Genomic DNA, 12,482 nt, shown 5'->3' with positions numbered 1-12,482 from the left:
ACTGAGCTAAATCCCCAGCAAAATATTCATTTGAGCCACATCATTAGGCATTTTATTCCAGACTTCTTTTTTTTTTTTTTGGTACCCGGGATCGAACTCAGGTCCTTGTGCTTGCAAGGCAGGCGACGGCACCACTGAGCTAAATCCCCGGCCCTAAGTTTGGCTTACTTTAGAATCAAACTGATGAGAATTTTTTCCTCCTATTTTGTAATTAAGTCCAGAAATTGGAGCCATTGATGTTTCATTTCTATATTCTTTCGCATTATAATGAAAATGTTTCAAAATACCTTATCTTTTTTCAGAATGAAATTTACCAGAATTAGCACTCCCAGAAAATCTAAGAAAAAATCTAAGAAAAGATCTAAGAAGTCTGAAGCAACTGATGGAGACTTTACTTCTCAGACTAGAAAGGTAATTAAAAAGCTGGGTGTGGTAGCACATACTTGTAATTCTAGCACTCTGGGATGGTGAGACAGGAGGATCTCAAGTTTGAGGTCAGCTTGGATAATTTAGTGACTTAGACACTGTCTCAAAAAATTTAAAAAAGGGTTGGGGATGTAGCTTAGTGATAAGGCCCTAAATTGTCTACCCAGTACCATCAAAAAAAAAAAAAAAAAGTATTGGAGTCTTTAAGTGATACTCTGTTTCTTTAAAAAAAAAACAAAAAACCTCACACTGATGGGGACAGTGGTGTACATCTATAATGCCAACTACTCAGAGGCTGAGGCAGGTGGATCACAATCACAAATTGGAGGCCAGCCTGGGCAACTTAGTGAGACCTTGTGTTTTATTTCTTATGTTTCATTCTCCTTGTGTGTATTTCTCTATATATGTACATATGATCATATGATATATATGTGTAAGCATATATCTACACAGTGGTATAGATGGTGATAATGTATATTATGTAATGGTACTATCTTTATCTTTTTTTTTTCTTTTTTTGAGACGGGGTCTCACTATGTAGTTTAAGCTGGCCATGAACTCATTATGCAGTTTAAGCCACCCTGGATCTCACTGGTAATTGTCCTGCCTAATCCCAACTGCTAGAATTACAGGTGTGTGCCACTACACCCAGCCGTATCTATTTTTACTTTTTTCCCTATCATATATAAGTCCTTTGAGGCCAAAGTCTGTTCCTACTCTCTTCCTTATCATAAGTAAGTCCTTGAGGCCAAAGTCTTTTTTTTTTTATTTATTTTTTTGTGGTGACCTTGTGCTTGTGAGGCAGGCAACGGAACCTCTGAGCCAAATCCCCGACCCCCCAAAGTCTTTGTGTTTAATTTTTTCTTTACAACATCCAACCCAGAGCTTTCCATAGGGTAGGGTGAGTAATTGTATTTGGAAAGTACTTTACCTGAATTTGGTAACTAACATCATGAAGATAGTAGGAAAATACAACATACATCTTTCTGGGTATTTTGGACACATGTAATATATATAGTGGTACCTTAGTTCATGAATGCTTTTGTTTGTGAGCAGTTTGGCAAAATTTTGTTTTCGTGGCCCAGGGATTTAGCTCAGTGGTTCTGCTGCCTGCCTCACAAGTGCAAGGTCCCAAGTTCTATCCCTGGTACCAAAAAAGAAAAAAAGGGCCGGGGATTTCGCTCAGTGGTTCCACTGCCTGCTGCTCAAGCGCAAGGACCCGAGTTCGATCCCCAGTACCAAAAAAAAAAAAAAAACTAAAACCAAAAAAGAAAAAAAAATTTGTTTTTGTGAACTCTGCATTGGGTGATGAACACGAATGTAGCTATCTTTTCCAGAATTGTGGAGTTAATTAAATTCATGAACTAAAGTACCATTGTATTTATCAGGACACTTGCAAATAAGGAAGGCCAACTAATGATTACCCACATGTTTTTTTTTTTTGTACTGGGAATCGAACTCTGGTCCTTGCACTTGCGAGGCAGGCGGTGGAACCTCTGAGCTAAATCCCTGGCCCCCATTACCCACATTTTAATTTAAGATTCCTGATAAGGTTTGAGTAACCATTTCTATGATGATTGTTTAATATGATATGCAATTACATTTTTTTCTATTATATCTTTTTATTATGAAATGGAAAATACTAGCTGTGAACTAAGTTAATATTTCAAATTTTTGTCTAGGCAAACAGTACTTCAAAAAATATTTCAAAAGCCAAGCAACTGATTGAGAAAGCAAAAGCCTTACACATCAGTAGGTCAAAGGCTACTGAAGAAATAGTCATACCTTTAAGGCGTTCCTCTAGGCATCAGGCACTTCGAGAAAGGGAGAAATCATCAGAAACAGATGTAAGTATTACAACTGCTAGTATTACATCTATTGGTATAAATTCTGTCCCATTTTGCTCTTTGCAGTGGAAGAGGAAACCATTATAAAGTTAGGAGATAGCATTGAATGACAGCCTTGAAGTGGTAGAAAAAGTATCATTTGCAATTGTTTTAAAAGCCTTTCACTCCCTTTACCTTATAAAATATAGTCCAGATCTTTCTTTCTCAAGTCATTCAAGATTTTCATCAGCTAAACTGGCTCTTCCCTTTCCTCAAAGCAATTCTTTTTTGGTACCGGGGATTGAACTCCAGACCTTACGCTTGGAAGGCAGGCAGCAGAACCACTGAGCTAAATCCCCGGCCCCCTCAAAGCAATTCTTTTTTTTTCAAAGCAGTTCTTTATAGTATGCATACTATTCATTTCTCTCTCTCTCTCTTTTTTTTTTTTTATGGTACAGGGGGATCAAACTCAGATCCTTGCACTTGTGAGGCAGGCGGTGGAACCACTGAGCTAAATCCCCGGCCCCATTTCTCTCTCTTTTTTTTTTTGGTACTGGTGATCAAACTCAGGACCTTGCACTTAGGAGGCAGGTGGCAGCACCACCAAGCTAAATCCCTGGCCCGTTTTCTCTTATTTTTTATTTCATTGTCACAGCTGTTTTTATTTTATTGTCTCAGCTTCAAATATACATTCCAAGAGGGCCGGGGATTTAGCTCAGTGGCACTGCCGCCTGCCTGGCAAGCGCAAGGTCCTGAGTTCGATCCCCGGTACCAAGAAAATACATATATATATACACATTCCAAGTGCTCTCTTCTACCTGAGGATTTTCTGCTCAGCTTTTTTTTTTCTGTATTTTGAGACAGAGTTTTGCTCTGTAGTTTAGGCTGACCTTGAACTCACTATGTAACCCAAGGATGGCCTTGAATTCATGGTTATCCTCCTGCCTTAGCCTCCCAAGTACTGGGATTACAGCCATGTGGCACTATGCCAGACATGCACGCTTTTAAGATCATGTGAAATACAAATTCCTTTTCTTTTTTTTTTTTAAATTCTTTTTCTTAAAAAATAGCTTTAGCGAGATATAATTCACATACTGTACAATTCACCATTTAAAGTGTATGATGGATATAGTTGTACATCCATCATAGTCAATTTTATATTTTCATTACTCCAAAAACAGACTCCATTTCCCTTTGCTGTCCTTTCCTAATCTTTCCATTCCCCTCACCTTAGCCAACTACTAATCTTTTTTTTTTTTTTTTGATACCAGGGATCGAACTCGGGTCCTTGCGGTTGCGAGGCAGGTGGCGGAACCACTGAGCTAAATCCCCAGCCCACCAACTACTAATCTTTCTATTTCTGTAGATTAGTCCATTCTGGAAATTTCATGGAAAATATATAACTTGTGGTACTGTCTGGCTTCTTTTATTTAGCATTATTATTACTATTATTATTTTTTTTTGGTACTGGGCATCGAACTGGGGACCTTTCACTTGTGAGGCAGGAGGCGGAACCACTGAGCTAAATCCCCCGGCCCAATTATTATTACTTTTGAGATTAAACCTAGGGGCTCATCTGTGCTTGGCAAACACTAATGCTGAGGCACATCCTCAGCCCAATTTATTTATTTATTTATTTATTTATTTTAAATTCTTTTATTGGTACATTTTAGGTATACAGTGCGTTTACATTTATCATTGGGTGCTTGTACCTGTACGTGATGTATCTTGGTTCTTATTTTTTTCCCCATTACCTGTGAGCCCTTCACCCCCTCCACCCTTCCCTATCTACATAGTTTTCATTTCCATTTTTTTTTCTTTTCTCATAATTTTTCCTTTGCCTTCCCTTTCCCCTTCCCCTCCCACCACCACTAAACCTTTGGACCTTTTCCTTTTTCAAATTATCAATTATTCCTTTTAATCATTTTAATCCTTATTTACACTTTCAGTTTCTCATACTAGAGAAACTATTCGGTATTTACACGTGTGCCCTATTATTTCACTTAAGAGTATGGCTTCAATATGCATCCATTTAGCTATAAATGTCTCTATTTTCTTGTTCTTTATGACTGAGTAGTACTCCATTTTATTTTTAAAAAACCACATCTGGGCCGGGGATTTAGCTCAGTGGTTTCGCTGCCTGCTGCGTAAAAAAACCACATCTTCTTTATCCAGTTTCCAGTTGATGAGCATTTGGGCTGTTTCCAAGCTTTAGCTATTACAAACTGTGCCGCTATAAACATGGGTGCACATATATTGATGTAGTATGATTCTTTTAATTCTTTTGGGAAGATACCCAGCAGGGGAATAGCTGGGTCAAATGGGTCCTCTAGTCCTAGTTCTTTGAGGTATCTCCACACTGATTTCCACAGTGGTTGCACCAGTCTGCACTCCCACCAACAATGGAGAAGGGTTCCTTTCTCCCACACCCCAGGCAGCATTTGTTATTGGTTGATTTCTTGATAGCAGCCATTCTTTTTTTTTTTTTGGTACCAGGGATCGAACTTGGGTCCTTGTGCTTGCGCAGCAGGTGGCGAAACCACTGAGCTAAATCCTCAGCCCATATAGCAGCCATTCTTTGTGGGGTGAGGTGGAATCTCATTGTTGTTTTCATCTGCATCTCTCGAATGACCAGTAATGTTGAACAATTTTTCATATATTTATTTGCTGCTTTTACTTCTTTGTCTGAGAAATGTCTGTTGATTTCAGATGCCCATTCTTTTGGGGTTTTTTTGGTACCAAGGATCCAACTCAGGTCCTTGCACTTGCATAGCAGGCGGCGAAACCACTGAGCTAAATCCCCGGCCCCCAGATCCCCATTTTTGAATTGGGTCTTTGAATTTGGGGGGGTCTGATTTTTTCAGTTCTTATATATTCTAGATAGTAGTCCTTTCTCTGAGGTTAAGCTGCTAAAACTTTTTTCCCATATTGTAGATCGTCTCTTAGTTCTGTTGGTGGTTTCTCTTGCAGTACAGAAGCTTTTTAATAAGATGAGATCCCAGTTGTTGATTCTTTGTGCTAGTACCCGTGCTACTGAGGTTTTGTTCATAAAGTCTTTTCCTATGCCAATGTCTTCAAGAGTTCTACCTAACTTATCTTCCAGCAAGTTTAGTGTTTCTGTTTTAATATTTAGATCTTTAATCCTCTTTGATCTTAGTTTAGTGCATGGTGATAGATATGGGTCTAGTTTTAATCTATTCAGCCCAGTTTATTTTAAGACAGGGTCTCACTAAATTGTCCAGGCTGGCCCTGAGTTTGTGATCATCCTGCCTTAGCCTCCTCAGCAGTTGGGATTACAGGTGTACACTACCATGCCCAGCAGCATATGTTTTTAAGATTCATACTTGTTTTAGCCTATTTTATTTCTTTTTTGTTTTTGAAACAAGGTTCTCGCTGTGTAGTCTAGGCTAGGTTTGAGCTGGCTTTGTAGCCCAGGCTGCCCTCAAGCTCATAATCCCTCCTACATCTGCCTCTCAAGTGCTGGGATTACAGGTGTGTGCCACCACGCCCTGCTAGTATTTCATTTCTTTGCCCAATAATATCCCATTGTATACACTAAATTTGGTTTACCCTTGGTTCACTTGTTGGACATTGTGCTGTTTCCACTTTCTGGCTATTATAAATAATACTTTAAACGTTCAACTATCTTTCCTTGAAAACTGTGCTGATGCCCTCAAGACACAGTAGTTTCCATTCTTATATGTATTTTGCTTTCAGTCTTTTATACTTTAGTCAGTTTCCCTTTTACCATACTATATTAAAAATAGTTAACCCATCTACATATCTCATGGACTAGTTTTCTCTCTCTCTTCCCTAAACTGTTCGGTAAAATTAGAAGTGAGATCTTGAGTTTTAGTTGTCTGTGTATTCCCTGTTCCTTCTGTATTGCCTTACACATGGGAGATGCCCAGTATTTGTTGACCATAGGAAATAGTACACTTCATTCTAATACATTTCCGTGATATATAGTTCTAAAAGAGCTAGAAGGGGTATGGCTAGAATTTCTATAGCTTTAGTCATACTGATCCTTTTTATGTGTGTGGGTTTTATTTTTTATTTTTTTATTCTTTTATTTGTAAAGTTCCTTCTTTATTTTTTTTTAATTAAATTCTTTTATTGGTACATTGTAGGCATACAACACAATTACATTTCTCATTGGGAATTGTACCTTTATATAATGCATCTTGGTTCTTACTTTTTCCCCATTAGTTGCTTCTTTCTTTAAAAAAGAAAATCCTGGGGCTGGGGATTTAGCTCAGTGGCTCTGCACCTGCCTGGCATTCAGAAGGTCCTGAGTTCAATCCCTGGCACTGCAAAGAAAAAAAAAAAAAAAAAAGGAAAATCCATAGCTGGACAAGGTGGTGCATTCCTATAATCCGAGCAGTCTGGAAGGCTGAGGAAAGAGGATCACAAATTCAAGGCTAGTGTGGGCAACCTACAATGTATCGACTTATCAAGACCCTGTCTCAAAATAAAAAATAACAAAAGGGCTGGGTATGTAGCTCAGTGAAAAGGCCCTGGGTTCAATCCCCAGTACAAAAAATAAATAAAATTCACTCAAGGATTGAACTCAGGACCTTGTGCTTACAAGGCAGGCAGCTGAACCACTGAGCTAAATCCCCGGCCCAAAATACATTGAATTTTTAAATTTAAAGAAATTCATTACAGAAAAATACACATTAACATTAATCTTCCTCAAAACACTCCCCCTTGCTTCAAACACACTTATCCATTGTTCTTTTTTTTTTGGTACTGGGGATTGAACTTGGAACCTTGCGCTTGTGAGTCAGGTGCCAGCACCACTGAGCTAAATCCCTGGCCCTCTTATCCATGGTTCTTGTCACTTCATGAAGCAGTTGGTGTCTTTAATTGTGCTGTCATGGCTGCCTTAATGTCCAGAATTGATTCAAAATGTTAACCATTCATGGTCCTTTTGTATTTGGCGAAGAGCCAGAATTCACATGGTGCTAGACGCAGTGAATAAGGTGGATCTGGGTACACTGAAATGGTTTTATGAACCTGTCTATTAGCAGCAGCATTCACCATATTTTTGATCACACCTTTGAAAGGCATGAAAGAGGACTTCCAGAATGCCTCAGAAATTGGTAAGAACAAGGGGATATGCATGTTTGAACCCAGGGGAATATTTTGAGGAGGATCAATGGCAATGTCTTTTATGGTATTAAAATTTTCTAAATCTAAACATTGACTGGATGGTTTAATCACTCCATTTATATTTGAACTGTGTGAGAAGTTTTAGGCATCCACTGGGGTTATTGGAAAGTGTTACCCACAGATAATGGGGGCTACAGTATTTAAATTTTTGTTTTCTTTTTTGTTTGTTTTTGTTTTCTTATTTTGTTTTAGGACTCTGTAATAATAATAGATTCAAGTCCTACTTCTTTAAAAAATCCAGAGAAGAATCAGAAGAAACTCCAGTGCTTGAATGATGTGCTAGGAAAAAAACTTAAGGAGTCTCCTAAAAAAACACCTGGTAATCAGAATTAATACCACATTTGTTGAAAAGTAGAATATTTGGGGGATTATTCTGATAGTGCTTATATTACAAATTTAATCTCTCTTTTAATATGATGGGAAATTTTAAATACATTATTTTAATAAGTAATATTCTGATGTAGTGGGGTTTTTCAAAAGAAAATTGAGCATTTGTTTAATGGGAGCATATTTAAGATTTATTTCTTTTCTTTTTTGGTTTTTTTTTGGTACCGGGGATCGATTCATTTTTTAATATATCATTTAGGCTTAAGTTAGTGGTTCCCAAAACTGATTGATCAACAGAATTATCTGGGTCAATTAAAACTTTTTTTTTTTGGTACCGGGGATCAAACTCAGGACCTTGTGCTTGTGAGGCAGGCGCTGGAACCACTGAGCTAAATCCCCGGCCCAATTAAAACTTTTAAAAAATGGGTAGGTCTTGGGCCAGGGATTTAGCTCAGTGGTGCTGTTCCCTGCTTTGCATGTGCAAGTTCCCCAGTCAGATCCCTCGTACCAAAAAAAAAAGTTTAGGTCTTTGCCAAAAATATTGAATAAGAATCTCCATCAGTGTATTGTCTGTTGTTAAAAATAAAAGTTCTCCAGGAGATTTTGATACTGCCAGATTGAGGGAACAGATCATTATATAGACTTTTTTTTTTTTTGGTACTGGGGATCGAACTTAGATCTTTGTGCTTGCGCAACGGGCAGTGAAACCACTGAGCTAAAGACCCAGCCCATTACATAGACATTTTATAATTTTTTTTTTTTTTTTGGTACCAGGGATCAAACTTGGGACCTTACACTTGCAAGGCAGGCGGCGGAACCACTGAGCTAAATTCCCACCCTGACATTTTATAATTAAAAAATAATTTAAAACATAAAAAGATGTGGGCCGGGGATGTCACTCAGCAGCACCTTACCTGTCTGGCAAGCACAAGGTCCTGAGTTTGATTCCCAGTACCGAAAAATAAAATAGTATAAAATCGTATAATTTTAAAAATAGTTGAAATGGAGGTGCTAAGCATCGATACTAATGTGAAGTATTTATTTTTCTAAGGAAAAATGAAAGTTGCTCCTTTATTTCTTGCCAAAAAGACTCAGAAAACAGCTGATCCTATCCTGGCTTTTGATGAGAACAGGTCAGTGCAATACAGATTTTAAAATGACAGAATATTTTATGTAATGCATTTTATATTTACTAATTTACTTTGATAAGAAAGCATGTAAATTATTGTTTGAATCCTTAATAAGTCCATTTTATTTATTTTTGTTGTTGTTTTTTTGTTTGTTTGTTTTGTTGGGGTTTTTTTGATACTGGGAATCGAACTTGGGTCCTTGCGCTTGTGCAGCAGGCGGAGAAACCACTGAGCTAAATCCCTGGCCCTGCTTGTTTGTTTTTTGGGACAAGTCTCATCTTGTAGTTCAGGTTGGCCTTGAACTCATGAGGTAGCCCACACTGGCCTCAAACTTGGAGTAATCCTCTTACCTCAGCCTTCCAAGTGCTGGGATTACAGGCATGTGCCACTATGCCTGGCAATAAGTTTATTTTAAAAGATGATAATATTGGGGCCCCAGATTTAGCTCAGTGGTTCTGCCACCTGCCTCAAAAGCACAAGGACCTGAGTTTGATCCCAAGTACCCAAAAAAAAGAAGGGCCAAAAAAAAAAAATGATAATATTGACAATACTTCCATTGCTATTAAAGATCTTGGTTTTTGGCATATTGTTTGTGACCATTTCTAGACAAAATAATAATAATAAAAAACAAAAAATCAGGCTGGGCATGGTAGCGCATGCCTGTAATCCCAGCCCTCGGGAGCTGAGGCAGAAAGATCGCTTCCAGTTCGAGACCGAGACCAGTCTGGGATACAAAGTGAATTTAAGGCCAGCCTGAACCCTCCCCACCTAATTCCCAAAAATATAGCTGGACATTGTGGTGCTCACCTCTAATCCCAGCATTCTGAGAGGCTCAGTCAGGAGGATCACAAGTTCAAGCCCAGTCTAGGCAATTTAGGGATTTAGTGGGACCCTGTCTCAAAAATAGAAAGAGCTAGAAAAATAGCTCAGTCAGAGAATGCCTTTCGGTTTGATCCCCAGTGCCACAAACAAAAGAAATCCAAAATATAAAAAGAGCTGATTATGAACTTCCTTCATGAATATTTAAATACCCAGTATGTACCAGATACTGTTTTTTTTTTTTTTCTTGGTACCTGGGATTGAACTCAGGACTTCATGCTTGTCAGCCAGGTGCGGTGCCACTGAGCTAAATCCCCAGCCCGAAATACTGTTTTTGGTACTATGGATATTATGGAGAACAAGACAGGACACATTCTCTGTCCTCAATGAGGCTTCTAGTCTAGAAGGAGTAATTAAACATTACTTAGGTCATCAAATGAAAAATTGTTATTGTGCTTAGGAGAAGTACAAAATTCGGTTAGAATTTACATTAAGGAGGTTGGGTCTGGCCAAGGAAGGCATCACTGAAGAAAGGACCCTCGAATTGAAATCTGAATGGCAATCATGTCATCTGGGGAAAGAAGTGTATTCTAAACTGAGGGAGGTCTGTGCAAAGCACCTGTAACTAGAAGGAGCCGAGTAAATGCCACAGACAAAGAATTCTAGTGGGACTTGAGTGCTGGGAGCAAGGGTGAGAGGAACATTAGATTAGGCTGGAGAGGCAGGGTGCCAGTCAATGTATGATCTTGAAGGCCATGTTGCAGAATTGTATGATTGAGCTAAGAGCAGTAAGCAGCAGCCGAAGAGCTTAAGCATGAATATGGATATTAACAAACTTAGATTTTGAAAGTTTAATGTATTTGCTGGACAAAACTAACAATTCCTTAAACAATGGAAAAAGAAATTGCAGGACATGTGTGAGATGATGGAGCTAAGAGGTAGGGTGTTAGAAATGATGTATGAAAAGATTTTTAGGATTTAAATTTGATTATTTAGATTTGGGGAATAGGGCTAGAAGTTGGTAGAAGAATGACTGACACAAGTTCTAGTTTATGCAACTGCATGGTACGATGGAAGGAGACCAGGTTTAAGGGCATCATGAATTGAGAGTATTTTGATTCTGTTTCATTTTTATTGAGGCATTATTACATGTTGCATTCACACATATTAAGCATACAGTTTTGACAAGTGCATCATCTTGAGGCATAAAATCTTTTTACTCTGGAATGGTCATGTGTACTCTTCTTCTGTTATTCCCACCACTACATGACAAAAATTATTCTGATTTCCGTTACTATCAATTAATTTGATTTCCACTGCCATAGATTAGTTTCTTCAGTTCGAGAATGCCACATAAACTTCATAAGTGTATTCTTTGGTTAACATTCACGTACACACTCTCACTCACTCACTCACACACACACACTTTTTTCAGAACTGGGGATTGAATCCAGGAGTGCTAAGCAACATCTCCAGTCCTTTGCATTTTTTAATTTTGAGCCAGGGCCTTGCAAAGTTGTCCAGGTTGGCCTAGACAGCTATCCTGCCTCAGCCTTCTGAGTGCTGAGATTATAGGCTTGTGCTACCATTGCTGGTTAGGATTTTTCATTTTTGCCACTTTAGTGGTTCAGTAGTGTTTGCAGTGGTATCTCATTTATTTATTTATTTCATTATTTATCAATGCTGAGGATCAAACCCAGGGCCCTTGGGTGTGCTAGGAAAGTGTTCTACCACTGAGCTATACTCCTAGTTTTTGTTTACTTTTAATTAATTAATTTTAATTTTAAACTTTCTGAAGATATACCTTACATTGAACTATGCATTTAAAGTACATATTTTGTGAGGCTTGTTAATTGTATACAGCGTGAAACTGCCACAATCAATATATGGGATCATTTTCATTAGCCACAATGGATTCATGTTTTTTACTCTATTCTTCTTATGGCCCTACCTCAAGCAAACACTAATTTCTTTTCTCTATACTAGTTTAGATTTTCTAGAACTTCATATTAAGGAAATCATACAGTCTTAATTATATGTGTGTGTGTCTGTGTCTGGCATCTTTCTCTTACCATAGTGATTTTGAGGCTTATTCATATTGTCAAATATATCAGTTTGTAAAACAAAAGAAAAAACAACCAAAATTTTAAAATACTAGTTGGTACTATATTTGCTGAGTGGTATTTCATTGCATGGATATGCTACTTTGTGTCCATTTACCTGCTAATGGGCATTTAGTCGTTTCCAATTTTAAACTATTGTCTCTAAAGCAGACATGAGCACTTACATACAAGTCTTTGTGTGGATATACATTCTCACTTTTCTGTCTTTTAAATTTTATCCATTTGAATGGATGTGAGTGGATCTTTTTTGTTTTTTGTGTTTTGGGTTTTTTTTGGTACCTGGGATTGAACTCAGGTCCTTGTGCTTGCACAGCAGGTGGCGAAACCACTGAGCTAAATCCCCGGCCTATACATTTCCCTTTATAAAAAATTACTCACAATGTAGTATTTCAGGCTGGCCTTTAACTCAGTATGTAGCCCAGGCTGGCTCAAATTTGTGGCAGTCCTTTTGCCTCAGCCTCGTGAGTACTGGAATTACAGGTGTCCACCACCATACCGGCTACATTTGCATTTTCCTGATGTCTAATGATGTTCAGCATCTTTTCATGTGACTATTGTTCATTTGTATATCTTCTTTAGGGTAATCTTTTGTTCATTTTTGTATTGGGTTGTCTTATTGAGTGGTTAAGGATACTTTATACATTCCAGTTGTAAGT

General features: G+C 38.0%; 2 protein-coding genes across 3 annotated transcripts in view; one reads left to right on the top strand and one right to left on the bottom strand.

Moving 5' to 3' along the window:
* The window catches only part of Tefm (transcription elongation factor, mitochondrial), a 74,104-nt gene that overhangs the window by 15,659 nt on the left and 45,963 nt on the right, over positions 1–12,482 (bottom strand). The gene's annotated exons all lie outside the window — the stretch shown is intronic.
* Positions 1–12,482, top strand: part of Atad5 (ATPase family AAA domain containing 5) — a 53,944-nt gene that overhangs the window by 7,620 nt on the left and 33,842 nt on the right. For both annotated transcript variants that reach the window (XM_021248888.2, XM_021248887.2), the window contains exons 3-6: positions 303–411; positions 2,109–2,273; positions 7,620–7,746; positions 8,806–8,887. In XM_021248888.2, coding sequence (XP_021104547.1) covers positions 303–411; positions 2,109–2,273; positions 7,620–7,746; positions 8,806–8,887 — 483 coding nt within the window. The remainder of the gene's footprint in view (positions 1–302; positions 412–2,108; positions 2,274–7,619; positions 7,747–8,805; positions 8,888–12,482) is intronic.

Source organism: Heterocephalus glaber, unplaced genomic scaffold (genome assembly GCF_053883595.1).
Source record: "Heterocephalus glaber isolate CG9 unplaced genomic scaffold, H.glaber_assembly_v1.0 deba00001564, whole genome shotgun sequence".
Lineage (NCBI taxonomy): Eukaryota > Metazoa > Chordata > Mammalia > Rodentia > Bathyergidae > Heterocephalus > Heterocephalus glaber.
The sequence above is the reverse complement of the archived record's forward strand: the minus strand, read 5'-3'. Positions and strand labels throughout refer to the sequence as shown.